The sequence below is a fragment of the Suncus etruscus genome, chromosome 8 (genome assembly GCF_024139225.1).
Source record: "Suncus etruscus isolate mSunEtr1 chromosome 8, mSunEtr1.pri.cur, whole genome shotgun sequence".
NCBI classification, from domain to species: domain Eukaryota; kingdom Metazoa; phylum Chordata; class Mammalia; order Eulipotyphla; family Soricidae; genus Suncus; species Suncus etruscus.
The window spans coordinates 124,180,751-124,196,754 of NC_064855.1; the positions used below are offsets into that span (position 1 = coordinate 124,180,751).

At 56.4% G+C, this 16,004-nt stretch overlaps 2 protein-coding genes across 3 annotated transcripts in view; one reads left to right on the forward strand and one right to left on the reverse strand.

The window, feature by feature from the left end:
- Positions 1-16,004, reverse strand: part of ARHGEF7 (Rho guanine nucleotide exchange factor 7) — a 496,685-nt gene that overhangs the window by 167,550 nt on the left and 313,131 nt on the right. The window lies entirely within an intron of this gene.
- On the forward strand, positions 7,812-14,695 carry CARS2 (cysteinyl-tRNA synthetase 2, mitochondrial). Of its 2 annotated transcripts, XM_049778130.1 has the most exons (13): positions 7,812-7,959; positions 8,756-8,827; positions 8,941-9,046; positions 9,444-9,527; positions 9,753-9,882; positions 11,525-11,658; positions 12,418-12,485; positions 12,815-12,881; positions 13,172-13,310; positions 13,466-13,589; positions 13,703-13,801; positions 14,262-14,450; positions 14,545-14,695. In XM_049778130.1, the coding sequence occupies exons 1-13, from the start codon at positions 7,906-7,908 to the stop codon at positions 14,602-14,604; spliced, it is 1,326 nt and encodes a 441-aa protein (XP_049634087.1). In that variant the 5' UTR covers positions 7,812-7,905; the 3' UTR covers positions 14,605-14,695. The 2 variants fall into 2 exon arrangements, with proteins under 2 accessions (XP_049634087.1, XP_049634088.1); XM_049778131.1 differs by lacking the exons at positions 7,812-7,959; positions 8,756-8,827; positions 8,941-9,046 and having other exon boundaries at positions 9,076-9,531.

The following is a 16,004-nucleotide window of genomic DNA, read 5'->3' on the forward strand; positions in this document are numbered from 1 at the left end:
ATTTCTTAGAAAAAAATTTCAGACAGCAGTCTTCACATAAAGGTTTTATTCTTTTTTTTTTGGGGGGGGGCCACACCCGGCGGTGCTCAGGGGTTACTCCTGGCTGTCTGCTCAGAAATAGCTGCTGGCAGGCACGGGGGGGGGGGGGGGACCATATGGGACACCGGGATTCGAACCAACCACCTTTGGTCCTGGATCGGCTGCTTGCAAGGCAAATGCCGCTGTGCTATCTCTTCGGGCCCGGTTTTATTCTTATTTACGGGGAAACACGTATACGGAATAGGAAGGTTCAAAGTTAAATAAGGAAAAACATGCCTTTTCCTCTAAGTATATAGATGATTGAAAAATGCAGTTATCATTGGGGCGGGAGAGCTAGCACTGAAGATAAAGCGCTCTTCTCGCACCTGTTAGATGCCAGTAACCAAAATGAGCCTGGAATACCACCAGGGATCACTCCTGAGCACAGAGCCAGAAGAGCCCCTGAGCACCTATGGGTATGACCAAAAAAGTAAAGTATTAAAAAAGGGAGTGGGGGATCCAGTAACAGGGAAGAAAACCTTGAATCTATTGGCTCTGGAATGAATAGCAGTGTTTATTTGCATTTAAGACTAGAGATTAGGGGCCGGGCGGTGGCGCTGGAGGTAAGGTGCCTGCCTTGCCTGCGCTAGCCTAGGACGGACCGCGGTTCGATCCCCCGGCGTCCCATATGGTCCCCCAAGAAGCCAGGAGCAACTTCTTTTTTTTTTTTTTTTTGGTTTTGGGCCACACCCGGTAACGCTCAGGGGTTACTCCTGGCTATGTGCTCAGAAGTTGAGGTTCTCAATTTAGAATTAAAAAATCAGAGATAAACATATTATTTTTGTTTGTTTTTGTGTTGGCTTACTCCTTTTTACTTCTTATTCCTTACACGAGCTCTGTGCTCTTGTGCTGGCTCTGTGTGCTGACCAGACTTGGTGCCAAGGATCGAACCCAGGCTGGCTATGTGCAAGGCAAGTGCCTTATGTTGTACCCATAAATATACATTTTTTGTTTGTTTTTAGATAGTCAGAATAAATGCCAACACATTTCTCTGCTAGAAAAGAAAGTAGCACACTTTCAATAACACTGAATCTGAGCGGTAATACAGTGGATGGGATGCTTGCCTTGCATATGAACCCACCCATTTGGTTTCCAGTTTCTGCACTAGCACAGGAGCTCTCGGGGGTTCAAAGTCCTTCCCCCATGAGCACTAACCAGAGCACTTCCTGGCACTCATAGTTCTCCCGTGAGCACTGCGGGAGCTTCCCAGAACTCATATTCCTCCCATGAGCACCACTGTAGTGCTTCCCGGAGCAAACACTCCTCTTCCCATGAGCACCAGCTAGAACGCTCCCGGGGACTCACACTCCTCCTATGAGCACTGCTGGAGTACTCTCAAGGGGTGCAAAGTGCACATTCATGGGGCTTTGTGTTCTGGTCTCCAGGGTGCTGGCATCCTCACTTGAGGTGGTCGCTGGGCTCACACATTCAGTGGTGCCTCTGCTCTGGCTATGGCTGGAGAAAGTCCATCTGCAGCTGTGGGGATGAGGTCTCGGGGGTCCCAGCCAGCACAGCGACAATGAGCAAGATGGCTGGCCCTGGATTGGGTCTCAGACTGGCAGGCCAGAACCTTTTGCCACCAGCATCACAGGCCCCAACACAATGCATGAATCTCTTGAGACTCACTACTTGTGGCCAGTGCTCACTAACTACCCCTCGCTCTGAGCTGGGGGAAGGGGTTTCTCCTCATACTGCTTGGGGGGACCATGCAGTGCTGGGGGTCCAACTCAGCTTTTTTGTTTTGTTTTGTTTTGGTTTTTGGGTCACACCCAGCGGTGCTCAGGGGTTACTCCTGGCTGTCTGCTCAGAAATAGCTCCTGGCAGGCACGGGGGACCATATGGGACACCGGGATTCGAACCAACCACCTTGGTCCTGGATCGGCTGCTTGCAAGGCAAACACCGCTGTGCTATCTCTCCGGGGCCCCAACTCAGCACTTTAAGCTGTGTGCTCCGACAGGTTGTTTTTGTGCCTTTGTTCTGATCTGTATGATAGGAGTGACATCTTCCTACCCAGCTTCTCACTCTTAACTTTCTCTTCACTCTCACATACATATATTAAAACATAGACTATATTTTGGGGCCAGAGCGATGGCGCAAAGGGTAAGACATCTGCATTGCCCGTTCTAGTTTAGGATGGACTGCGGTTCGATCCCCCGGCGTCCCATATGGTCCCCCAAGCCAGGAATGATTTCTGAGCACATAGCCAGGAGTAATCCCTGAGCATCACCGGATGTGCCCCATCCCCCCAAAAAAAAGATATACTGTATTTTATTTATTTAGTTAGTTTTTTGGGCTATACCTGGCAGCACTGACTCAGTGGTTACTCCTGGCTCTGTGTCCAGAAATTCCTCCTGGCAAGCTTGGGGGACCATATGGGATGCCAGGAATTGAACCCAGGTTGTCTCAGGCCAGCAGCATGCAAGACAAACACCCTACCACTGTGCTATCACTCCAGCCCCTATACTCCATTTTATTTAATTTATGTATACTATATTTTATTTTATTTTATTTTATTTTGGTTTTTGGGCCACACCCTGTGACGCTCAGGGGTTACTCCTGGCTATGCGCTCAGAAGTTGCTCCTGGCTTCTTGGGGGACCATATGGGACGCCGGGGGATCGAACCGAGGTCCGTCCTAGGCTAGCGCAGGCAAGGCAGGCACCTTACCTCCAGCGCCACCGCCCGGCCCCGTATACTATATTTTAAATTAAATATATTTAATTATACATATTAAATATATATTAATTTCCCCATTCGCTTTTACCTCAGCTTAATATGCAGTCTAAGGGGCCGGAGTAATAGGGCAGTTGGGAGAGCATTTGCCTGAAATTACTCTTGGCAGACAGGGGGAACTATATGGGATACCAGGGTTAGAACTTCAGGTCGGCTGCGTGCAAGGCAAACTACTTACTGTGCTATATCTCTGGCCCCTATTTCTTTACTTATTTTTGGTTTGGGTGCCACACCCAGCAGTGCTCAGGACTTACTTCTAGCTCTGCACTCAGGAATCACTCCTGGCAAGACTTGGGGTGTACCATATAGGATGCCTTGGATTAAACCCAGGTTAATTGCGTGCAAGGTGAGAACTCTATCCACTGTCCTATTGCTCAAGCCCCTCATTTATTTTTATTTTTTATTATTAGTCTTGGGCCACATTCAGCAGTGTTCAGGGCTTACTCCTGCCTCTATATTCAGGTATCACTCCTGGCAGCACTGGGGTGCTGGGAATCAAACCCAGATGGGCCATGTGCAAGCCTAGTGCCCTCCCCACTGTACTATCTCTTTTTTTTTTTTTTTTTTTTTTTTTGGTTTTTGGGCCACACCCGTTTGACGCTCAGGGGTTACTCCTGGCTATGAGCTCAGAAATCGCCCCTGGCTTGGGGAGACCATATGGGACGCCGGGGGATCGAACCTTGGTCCGTCCTACGCTAGCACTTGTAAGGCAGACACCTTACCTCTAGCGCCACCTTCCCGGCCCCTGTACTATCTCTTTGACCCTCATTATTGTCCTAATGATTCCCCAATGCCTCATGAAAGAGTAGCCTGGGGCTAGAAAAGATAGTACAGGGCCTAGAGCCCTTTGCCTTGCTTGCATTCAGGCCTTCTGGGAAGAGTCCTCAGCACTGTATATGGTTCCCTAAGGTTTGTCAGGAGTGATCCCTGACCACAGAGCAAAGAGTGCTGAGCACCTCAAATGTGAGTCCCCCAACCCCGCCAAAAAACAAGTAGCCACCCTGTAGCTAAGAACCTACATATCACACACCCATTTTTTGTTTTTGTTTTGAGGCCACACTAGGCTGTGCTCAGTGACTTCTGGCTTTCGCAGGAATCACTCCAGGCAGGGCTGGGGGCACCATCCGTAGGGGATGCTGAGGATCTAATCTGTGTCAGCAAGCACTCTCTTCTGTACTATCCTCTGGCTCCACAGGCTCATCTTTCCGTACAGAAAGTATCATTAAGCTAAGGCCCTATTGTTCGTGGACCCTGTAGACTCGAAGCTGCCCCAGATCAGGTGTGAGATGGGTTTCTGTAGTGGTGTTTTCACACCTTCCTGCTCCTTCACGCCACTCACAGAGGGCCCACCATCCCGGGAGTTGTTTGATTACTTAGGTACTGGCACCTCATGTAATCTGAAGCAGAGTTTTCTAGGAGATATTTAACTGCCTCAGTTTCCTCCTTCCTGCACAACTCGTGGCTCTCCTCAAAGAAAATTCAGCAACTTTCAACAGGTCCTTGTTAAAACTTGGAGGAGAGAGAGAGGGGAGAGAGAGCCTGAGTTCAAAGGCACGTACAATTTATAGCCCAAGTATTTGGAGGAATGTACACATTGTACTAGAAAGGAGAAGCTTACAAAATCGCACGGAGGCGAGCACCAGGAAGCTGTTAATCTTGCAGGAATTGAGACGTCCAGGAATGTGGCTGGAGCGAGGTCTCGCAATTTAGACAAGTGCAAATTTTTAGCCTTAAACAAAGGACCATTTACTTTAAGCTTTCACTGGAAATAATTGCAGAATTAAGTCCAGGAATTTTCTTTGGGGGGGGGACTCCACCCAGAGGTGCTTCAGGCTTACTCCTGGCTCTATGCTCAGGGTCATGTTTGCTGGGGCTCAGGACCACGGGATGCATTTGGTCAGCTGGCTGCAAGACAAGTGCTTCCTTAGAGTGTATGTGAGTATTTGAAGTACTGTAGAAAGGGAAAGGTTTTGTGATTGGAGTACTTTTGTCCTCCAATGAAAGGACCAAAATGAGTCGTCCCCCACCTCAAGAACCTATTGACAAGCTATCAGCAGGTGGGAGGTAATGCAGGTTTTATTGTTTTCTCAACCTTTAACTTTAAAGAACAAGAACGCGCTCCCCAGTGCAGGCCTGTCACCTCAGAGGCAGAAGCTCTACCGGGGTGCCAGGAATCCAGGTGCAGTGCTCTGATTGGGGTACAGGCATGATAAAGAGGTGCAACCTTGCCCTGTGGGGCTGAGAGTGGGAAGCGTGCTTGTGGGGGGGTGGTGGTGCAGGAGTGCTTGCTGGGGTACCAGCGTACATGGAGGGGTGTCAGGGTGCTTGCCAGCAGGCCAGGAGGCAGGTGGCCTACTTCCGTGGGAGTTTTTTGACCTCTTATGGCATGACTGCACTGATCTTCTTTCGGTCTGATCTTTTGGTGGGAATGTTCTGACCTTGACCGTTGACCTCTGACCCCTGCCTCTTAACCCTAACCCTTGACCCTTAAACCCTGACTACTGGTCCTTGACCCTTGACCCCTAACCATTGATCACAGACCCCTGACATCTGAACCATCACCCTTGACATATAATTCATAATGCTGTAAACCTGGAACCCTGACACCTAACCCCTAGCCCTTGATCGTTGACCCCCCTGAACACTGACCCTTGACCTTTGACAACAGACCATGACCCATAGACCTTGACCAAAACTTGACCCCCAAAAATCCCTTTCAGTATGAGTGTTCTGACCTTCCGGTGTGGTCCTCCGATGGGAGTGTTCTGACCTTCCAGTAAGGAAGTTCCGACCCTGACCACTGAGCTCTGCCTCTTAACCTTGACCCTTGAGCCCGGACCACTGGCCCTTGACCCTTCCCTTTGACCACTGACCAACGACTCCTAACCCTTGACGATTGATCCTGTGCCCCCTGACCCGGCACATTTGGCGTAGGGTCCAGGACCCTTAACCCCAGACCTTTTTTTTGAGTTTCGGGCCACACCCAGCGGTGCTCAGAAATCGCTGCCGGCAGGCTCGGGGCCCACAGGGAGGCCATTGGGATTCGAACCACCGTCCTGCCCTCCTGCACGCGAGGCAAACGCCCTACCTCCCTCCGTCTGAACTTGTGGTTGGTTTTCTTCCTGCTGTTGTCTTCTGTCATTCTTCCGGTCTGACCTTCGGGTGGGAATGTTCTGACCCGTGAACACTGATCGCTGACCCCCTAAACCTTGGCCCTCGAACGCTGACCCTCGACCCTGGACACCGGGGCTGAGACCCAGGAGCGCCAACCACCGATCCTCGGCCCTTGACCCTCGGCCCGCTAGGCCTTGACCCTGAACGACTGACCTCTGATCCCCTGGCCCCGTGCGACTGACCGTGGCTCCCTAGCCCCTGACCTTTGGCGAGCGGCCATGGCACTTAAGCCCGGAGCCCGAGCCCCGTGGACCCCTGGCCCTCGGGCCTTCATCCCGGACCGAGACCTCCGTCCGCTCCCACTCCTTCCGTTCGCCCGGCCCGGCGAGTGTCTCCGACCTCGGGCGGCCCTTCCCCTGCCGGCCTCCCCGCGGCCGGTGCGCGGTGTTCCGGCCTCTTCCGGGGCGGCGTCCCCGCCTTCCTTCCGCCGGGAGGCCCTTCGGGGGGGCGGAGCCGGCCGGGGAGGCGCTCGAGGGCCGCGAGCCGCGAGTCGGTCGCTCGCTCGCTCGCTCGCTCGCTCGGCCGGCCGGCCGGCGGTCATGCCGTGGACGCGCGCGCCGCCGCTGCTCCCTTCGCTGGCACGGGCGGCGTCGGGGCCGCGGGGACCCGGCTGGCTGCGGCCCGCGGGCCACGACACGGGCGTCCGCGTGTACAACAGCCTGACGCGCCGGAAGGAGCGCCTGGTCGTGGCCCGCGCGGACGCCGCCTCCTGGTAGCGCCTGCGGGAGGGAGGGCGGGCTGCGCGGCCGGGGGCCGGGGGCCGGGCTCCGACCCTCTCCTCTCCTCTCCGCCGCAGGTACAGCTGCGGGCCCACCGTCTACGACCGCGCGCACCTGGGCCACGCTTGGTGAGGCCCGACCCGGCGCGCTGCCTGCCCGTCGGGGTTCCACACACTGTGTGTGTGTGTGGCTTGTGCTTGGGCCCCCGGGACCTGAAGATCCCCCTGAGCCTCGTGTGTGTGTGTGTGTGTGTGTGTGTGTGTGTGTGTGTGTGTGTGTGTGTGTGTGTGTCTGTGTCTTGGGCCCCCGGGACCTGAAGATCCCCCTGAGCCTCGTGTGTGTGTGTGTGTGTGTGTGTGTGTGTGTGTCTTGGGCCCCCGGGACCTGAAGATCCCCCTGAGCCTCGTGTGTGTGTGTGTGTGTGTGTGTGTGTGTGTGTGTGTCTTGGGCCCCCGGGACCTGAAGATCCCCCTGAGCCTCGTGTGTGTGTGTGTGTGTGTGTGTGTTGTGTGGTGTGCCTGTGTGTGTGTGTGTGTGTGTGTGTGTGTGTCTTGGGCCCCCGGGACCTGAAGATCCCCCTGAGCCTCCTGACACCCTGGGCCGTGCCTCAGGGGACCCCCGGGCTGAGGCCGAAGTCGGCCTGCTCCCACCTCTCGGACCCTGGACCTGCCCTGTCCTGTGTTCCCCTGGGGCAAGGGGCATCAGCCCTCTTAGCTCTTCTGTGCACGCCCGACACCCCGCACCCACCGCCTGCTCCTTGTGCTCGACCCTCAAGCCTCCCCTGCCCTGTCCTGCCAGACTTTCCCAGCTTGGGGGCCCGGAGGGGACGAACGGTGATGGGGTCAGTGTCTGAGCACAGAGATCGGAGCCACAGGGACCCACGGTGTGACTGCGTGCGAGTATGCCTCAGTATGAGAGAATGAGTGTGGCTGTAGTCTGTGTGTGTTTGAGTGTGAGCAGCTCCCCAGCCTGCTTGGGAGATGGTGCTGTCCTGGCCATTGAGGTTTCTTTAGCCCAGGAGTCAGAGTGGACACAGGTGGGCACAGCCCTGAGGGCTCGGGGAGTGGCTTCATGGGGGGTCTGGGCGGTAGCCCCCGTTTCCCGTCTGCCCCCCTCCAGCTCTGTGTCGCCCTACAGCTCCTACGTCCGCTTCGACCTCATCCGGCGGGTGCTGACCCGGGTGTTCGGCTGCAACGTGGTGATGGTGATGGGGGTCACGGACGTGGATGACAAGATCATCCGCAGGGCCCGGGAGGTGAGAGACTGGGGGGACCTTTCGTCCTGGCCTGCACACTGGTGCAGTCCAGGCCCTTCCCTTGAGCGGTCCCCAAGGCTGCGTGGCCTGGTCTGGTGCCCAAGAAGAAAGAGCCGAGGAGAGAGGAGAGAACTGTGGGTGAGGGTGGGATGGGGCTGGGCTCCAGAGGCGCTACCCTGGCTGGATCTGGTCAGGGGTGGATAAGCCGGGCCTTGGGTTCTGGAGCTCTGGCTGAGGAACACCCAGGACGCTGGACATACAGGCCAGGAAGAGCTTCCGGGATCACTTGAGCACCTGCAGTCCCCAACCTTGGGTCACCCCGAGTCACGTCCATAGCAGGTGTGAAGTCAGGCATCTGTGGGGTGCTGGGCCCAGGAAGGATAGTCCTTGGCTTGAGGAGTGAGAGGCCCAACGTGAGACCAGGCCCTGGGTCTGTAAGGGCTTCTCAGGACATCCCCTCTCCTCACAAAGAACATCCCCCTGTTCTCCTACACAGATAAACATCTCTCCCCCTCCCTCCTCGTAGAAGAGGAATGTCTCTCTTTTTTTAAAATAATAGCTTTATTTAAGCACCATAGTTAACAAACATGTTTGTACAAAGTGCAGAGTACACCCCCTTCAAGTCCAACCTTCCCAGCACCAAAGCCCCCAACTCCCTCCTCCCCCACACCCAACTTTTATTTCTATCTCTCACTCACTACCACTGTCATGGTAGTTGTCATCAGTGTAGTCATTCCTCTATGAACGTCTCTCCCCTCCCTCCTTCCAGACGAATTCTCTCCTTTTCTTCTCACAGTTGAACGTCTCTCCAGCCTCCCTTGCTCGCTTTTATGAAGAGGATTTCAAGCAGGACATGGCAGCCCTAAAGGTCCATGGTGGGCCGGGGTGGGTGTGATGTGACCCCGTGGCAGCGACTGACTCACCCCTGACCCGCAGCTGTGGTGTGACCCTCTCATGTGGGGTGGCCATCCCGTCTTGCAGGTCCTCCCCCCGACGGTGTCCCTGCGGGTCACTGAGCACATCCCTCAGATCATCACCTTCATCAGCACTATTATTGCTCGGGGGCACGCGTACCCCACGGCAGGAGGTAAGCGTGATGCCAGGTGGTGTCTGCCGTCTCAAGGTGACACAGGACTGGCTGTCCTTGCCAGGCACTCAGTGTCATCACCGGCAGTCCCGGGTTCTGAGCTTGAACCGAGCACTCAGGCTGGTGCTGGGATCCAACTTGGGGGGCCTTGTGCTTGGGGTCCTGGGAACCGGATGCTTGACTGTCCCCTAGTGAGTGAGTGAGTGAGTGAGTGAGCGAGCGAGCTAGCGGAGCTGGTGCGCCCTTGAGTGCGGTGCCAACGCACATGTAGATGTGGGGGAGACCCTGGGATGCCATGACGGCTACATCTGCTTCAGGCCCGGGTCCAGGTGGTGGAGAGGAGCAGGGAGCTGCCGGTGCTCCTCTGCCGAATGCTCCTGAACCCCCTCTCCAACAGGCAGCGTCTACTTCGACGTGCAGTCCTGGGTGCGGCGTTACGGCAAGTTGGGCGTACCAGGCCCTGCGGCTGCTGGGGAGCCAGGTGAGTATCATGGTGTGCCACCCGGCGTTGGCTCCCCAATTCTAGTCGGCGTCTCTCCACTTGGGCTCTTGGGCCACCTGCTTGCTGTGTAGACAGGGCGGTGCCCAATGTGGGAGGCGACTCAGTTTGGTGCGTGTCCCTTGGCCTGTCCACACGGGGTTGGCGCCAAGCAACCTCAGTGGGTCTGTGCCCCCGTCTGTCCTCCTTACCGTGTGCCGTTAGCAGGGGACTTGGACAAGCGACACCCCAGTGATTTCGCCCTGTGGAAGGCGACCCGGCCTGGTGAGCTCAGCTGGGCCTCTCCATGGGGACCCGGGAGACCCGGTTGGCACATCGAGTGCTCCACCATCGCCAGGTACAAGGTGCCTGCGCAGGCCTTGTGGGATGCGGGCGCAGAGTGACCTGCATGAGCATTTCATATATGTGTGCTCGTGGGTGTCCGTATGTGGTCCTGAATCATGGCTTTAATTATTTTGGGTGGCTCCCTGGTGGTGTTCAAGGGCTGGGCCCACTCCTGGGACAGTTGGCTAGCCAGGGCCTGGGCATTGGAGCCCATGAGTCCTGAAGTTCTGGGGTCCCACTGGGACCTAGAGCTGTGCTCCTGGGCCTGATGATTCTCCAGCTCTACCTCTGGAAGGAAGGACACTGTCACTGGGGCGAGGTACTGAGGACAGCAGTATGCATGCAGTGCTTGCTTTGCATGTGGCCCACCCAGGCTTGACTCTTAGCACCCGTAGGGTCCCCAAGCCCTGCCAGGGGTGACCCTGTACACCCAGCTGGAGTGAGTCCTGGGCACTGCAGTGTGGCCGAAACAAACTTTCTCCGGAGAGTGCGCCCAGAGCCTCCGTGTACGAGAGCTGCCTGCCTTCCACCCCCATGGCCTCAATGGGTGTCTGGTCTGACATACCCACGCTGGACTGTGGGAATGTCTTGCTGTGTGCCAGCGAGTCGCTCAGCTTCTCTGCTGCTCCTCTGGGTGGAAGGTCTGGTTTTTGCCTCCTTTTATTATTCATTCATTCATTTATTTATTTGCTTAAGGTTTTTGGGCCACACTTGGTGGCTCTCAGAAATAGCTCCTGGATGGGACCAGAGAGATAGCATGAAGGTAGGGCATTTGCCTTGCATGCAGAAGGATGGTGGTTCGAGTCCTGCCATCTCATATGGTCCCTCGAGCCTGCCAAGAGCGATTTCTGAGCATAGAGCCAGGAGTAACCCCTGAGTGCTGCCGGGTGTGACCCAAAAACCCTCCAAAAAAGAAATCACTCCTGGTAGACTCGGGACCATATGGGATGCAAGGCAAATGCCCTTCTACTGTGCTATCACTTCAGGCCCCCCACTTTTTTTGGTTTACGGGCCACACCTGGCAGTGCTTGGGTTCCTCCTGGCTCTAGGCTAAGGTATCACTGGTGGCAGATTCTGTAGACCTGATGGGATGCCAGGGATCAAACCTGGGTCAGTTGTGTGCAAGGCAAATGCCTTCCCCACTGTACTCCGGCCCCATAAGTTGTTTTTCTGTTATGTTTTGTTTTGGTTTGGTTTTTGGGTCACACCTGACAGCGCTCAGGGGTTACTCCTGGCTCTACGTTCAGAAATCGCTCCTGGCAGGCTCGAGGGACCATATGGGATACAGGGATTCGAACCACTGTCCTTCAGCATGCAAGGCAAATGCACTACCTCCATGCTATCTCTCCAGCCCCTTGTTTTGTTTTAATATTTTTACCTTCATAGCCTAGGAAGTAACTTCTTGTTTGGGGGCCAAACCCAGTGCTCGGGCTTGACTCCTGGTGATGCTCATGGGACCTTGTGGGATGCTGGTATGGAACCCAGGCTGGCTACATTCAAGGCAAACGCCTTCCTTGTCATGCTGTGCTGTCACTTGGGCTCTGGTCTAGGAATTCTTCCAGTGCTGGAGGTTGTGCTCCCTTAGGGTGCCAGTTGGGTCGTCCGCTAGGGCCGTGAGAAGGGCCGCGGCCAACTTCCCTCCTGTCTGTCTGCAGCCTGGTGTTTGGGAGCCACCTGGACATCCACTCGGGAGGTGCCGACCTGGCTTTCCCACACCACGAGAACGAGATCGCCCAGTGTGAGGTTTTCCACCAGTGTGAGCAGTGGGGCAACTACTTCCTACACTCAGGTGACCGCAGGACACCGGCACCCCAGGTGTCACCAGCCCCTGACCCATGCAGACCATGGAAGCTGTGAAGCCCCAGGTTGGCCTCAGCTTTTCAGGGTGTGGCACGGAATTGTGGCCCTCTGAGCTCTGCCAGGGCCTCCTCACGGCTTATCTGAGAACCTCACTTGCATTCACGGGTGACCCCTCAGGCCCCCTTCGTTGTTTGCCACAGAGCAAGTGGGGGTTTTCCGTGACGCTGGGCTCGCTCGTCCCCGGAGGGAGCACCTGTGCCCTGCCACCTGCAGGGATGACAAGGACAGAGTCTTGTGGGGACCCTGACTGTCTCGGGCCTTGTCAACCCTCGTGGCTCCTGGAGGCTCCTGCTGACCCCAGTCTTGCCCCCTCACTGCAGTGAGGCTCCATGGTTCCCGGTGCCTTTTGGGTGTACATGTCCTGGGCCAGGTCCCGTTCTAGGAGCTTCTCTGGAGGCAGCAGAGAAGGTTCTGGAACCTCCGCTCCTACATGGTGCAGTTTGCTGGGGAGACACTTTCCCACCTTTCATGCAGAGCCCTGGGGAGAGGTGGAGCCCCTAGGTCTGGACTAGCGGGTGGAGGTGATGGATCTGTCCTCAGGTCCTCAGATCGTGCAGAGCTCCCACGAAGGCCAGGGTGCTCCCACCGATGGAAGAGTGCTCCGGGTGGGCCAGGTTTCTCCCATGAGGGTCATCAGCCCAGCCTGCAATTAGAGCACGGCCCGATGGCGCCTCCTGCTGTCTTCTAGGCCATTTGCACGTGAAAGGCCAAGCAGAAAAGATGTCCAAGTCCCTGAAGAACTTCATCACCATCAAGGTGAGTCCCTGAAGACCAACTCACCGAGTCACCAGCGGGGCGAGGACCCTATCCTGGTGGGGCACCTGACCCCTCTCTTTCTCCTCATCCTGCACCTGCACCGACTGGCCACACGCCTCACTTCCTGCACCCCATGTCCCTACTTCTCGGACCATACCACTGTGTGTCTGCAGCCTGGATCTATGTGTGGCCCTTCTGGGGGAGCTCCTGGTCTCAGACTGGCTGTCCCAGCCCTGCCAGTAAGACCCTGGCCCTGTGGAACTGATTTCAGGGCTCAGACATCCCAGGCTGGGGACCGCAGTTGATTGATGGGATCACTGTCCCCCCAGGACTTCCTGAAAACCTGCTCCCCTGATGTCTTCCGGCTCTTCTGCATGCGGACCAGCTACCGGGCAGGTGAGGGGTGTGGTACAGCTGGTTCCCTCATTCCATCCCCGGGTGTGGCCCTGTGCAGCACTGGCATCCAGTGAGCCTGAGCAGAGGGGAGGTGGGGATCCCCAGTTGGGAAAATATACCCAAGCCCTAATCCCCAAGCTATTTCTGTGGCACAGCCCTGTGTCCCCACTGTCCCGGCAGCCCCTGCGCTGGTCTGGCTGCCCTCTTCATGCCTTCTCCCCTCTTCAACTGAACCCCAGCAGGATGTGCTGCTATTGTGGGACACCCCTAATCACCCTCTTGCCCCTCAGCCATTGACTACAGCGACGGGGCCGTACAGGAAGCACAGCGCCTCCTGCTGGCCGTGGCTGCCTTCCTGGAGGACGCGCGGGCCTACATGCGGGGCCAGCTGGTGTGCGGGCCCATCCAGGAGGACCAGCTGTGGGACAGGTGTGGCGGGCAAGGGCGAGGATGGATGGTGCGGGTTGCCTTGGTGGTGGCAAGCAGAGGACGAACCCCGGGGTCGCCTGGGCCCCTGCACGTAGGTCAGCCACACCTCGAGCTTAGCTGTGCCCAGGCTAGGCTGAGCGGACCTGTGCCTGCAGGCTCGGTCATACCAGGCAGGCTGTGAAGGCGGCACTGGCGGACGACTTCAACATGCCCCGAGCGCTGGACGCGACCATGGAGCTGGTCGGCCACGGCAACCGGCAGCTGAAGGCCCTCGCCCAGGTAGTGGGGGGCGTGCACTGTGTCCCCGGGGCAGTGGAGTTTCCTGTCTGGCCCCCGTCCTTGTCCCCTGGGTTGGTGGTGTTCCCTGTCTCACTCACATCCCTGCCCCTCAGGAGCCGGGAGGCCCCAGGAGTGCGGCCGTGTTCGGCTCTATTGTCTCCTTCCTAGAGGAGTTCTTCGAGGTGATGGGGGTATCCCTGACCAGCAGGCAGGTGAGTTTCCATCTGGGGTGCCCGCGGGGTATGGACATCTGGCGGTGTCTCTTGCTCAAGCCTGCCCGCAGCCTCCCGTGTCTTACTAGGAAGGTCGCCCAGGGCGGCTCTGCTCGTGAGTGTCTTTGTGGCACTGCCCCTTCTCCTGGGGCCCCCTTCAATCCAGCTCCCACATCTCTGCAGGGCCCTCTGTGGGCTCTGAGACTCATCCAGGTCAAGGGGGCGTGTGCACCCAGGGATGAGCCAGCCCCACCCCCGCCCGAGACACTTCCCTTCTCCAGCAAACACCACAGCTGCTCTCCCTGAGCCCCCAGTCCCTGGCCATGGGATAGTTGGCCTTGGGGGGCCCCGGGCTCCATCTCTGGTGGGGTCTGTGAAGTAAGGCTGGCGAGAAATGCCCAGGTTCTGCCAGGGTGGGGTCTCCCCTCTGGTTCCCGGCCTCGCTCACACGCCCTGTCAGTGTGTCACAGGGGACAGCACAGAGGCCACCCTGCACGGGGTGCTGGAGGAGCTGGTCTGCTTCCGGGGCCTTGTGCGCCAGGTGGCCCTGGGCCCCGGACTGACCCCTGGTGACGGCCCAAGGCAACAACTTCTGGAGGCCTGCGACAGCCTTCGGCAGGGCCTGGCCACCCACGGGGTCTGCATTAAGGTGAGCATTCCTGGCAGTGGGGCCAGCTCTAAGGGACAGAGGTGGGGCCTCCCCTGTCCCCTCCCCAGCCCAGCTCAGCCCCCCCCCCCTGTAGGACCGGAGCGGCACCTCCACCTGGGAGTTCCAGGAGCAGAAGGGCCCTGCCAGGAACTGAGATCGCAGGGAACTGGTTTTAGGCTAGCACCTGTGGCTCCTTCCCTGAAAGTTTGTATTAAAGGATTGTGGCTGCTTGGTGCCGAGACCAACTCTGCCTGTCTGTCCTGTCTCCCTGTCCCACCCAGGCCCAGGGTGACGCTGAGCTAGGAGCCATAGGGGCCCTTTCCTCCCTCCCTCCAAGTCAGCAGAGCTCCTGCTCTGGAGTGTGATGGGAATGGAAGTAAGAACAAGGACATGCTCTGCTGAAGTCCGCTAGGATCGGGGCTTGAGCAAGATGCCCTTGTGTCCCACAGTGCCTGTGTGGATAAGCTGGCAGGGGCAGCAGGCAGAAGTCTGGACAGATGCGTCTTCATACGTGGCTGTAGGGAGCTGCAGGGGACACAGCTGCACCTAGATACCATGTAGGTTGGTAGGTGGATGATGGTTAGTTGCTAAGTGGGTGAAGAATAATAAGTAGGTGGGTTGGTAGGTGAGTTAAGGAGAGGTGTGGGTATGTGAAGGTAATTCTGTGTGGTCTCAGCTTGCAGTTTGGCACAAGAAATCAGAGTCAAGGGAAAAGGTTCATTTTGGCCAGGGGGTGTCATCTTGGATCTTACTGAGACAGCCAGGCTACTTTCTCTGTTGCTTTCCCTGCCACTTTCTGTTTGTTTCTTTTGGGCCACACCCGGTGATGCTCAGGGCTTACTTCTGGCCCTACGCTCAGAAATCGCTCCTGACAGGCTCAGGGGACCATATGGGATGCCAGGATTTGAACCACCATCCTTCAGCATGCAAGGCAAATATTCTACCTCCATGCTATCTCTCTGGCCCCCCTCCCTGCCACTTTTATTAGGCAGAATTTAACAAATCACCTGGGGTCAGGGTTGACATAAATAAGGGTATTTGTGTTAATTAACTAAAAAAAAAGTGAAAGGGGCCAGAGCGATAGCTGAGTGTAGGGCATTTGCCTTGCACACAGCCAACCCAGGACAAAATGAGTTTGATCCCTGGCATCTCATACGGTCCCCCGAATCTGCCAGGAGCGATTTCTGAGTGCTGGCAGAAGTAACCCCTAAGCGCTGCTCGGTGTGGCCAAAAAAAACAAGACAAAAACAAAGGTGAAAGGAAAAAGTAAAGTGGTTTTACAGATGTATGACAGTTCCCCCTCTTCTACTTAAAGGACCCTTGGGTGGGGAAAATATCCGATAGTGATCAACTGAAGAAGTAATCTGTTGGTGAAGAGCAGTCAGGGTGATGATTGCCTGTGACTGCTGCTCAGAATCACTAGTCAAATATCCACTCGAAGAAGGCGATTCATGTGGTCAGCTCGATTGCAAGCTCTCATACCATGACTCTCAGAGCATGAAGCTGAAAAGATACAGGAGGGGAATGCTCAAGGCCAAACAGGAAGGTGTTAGA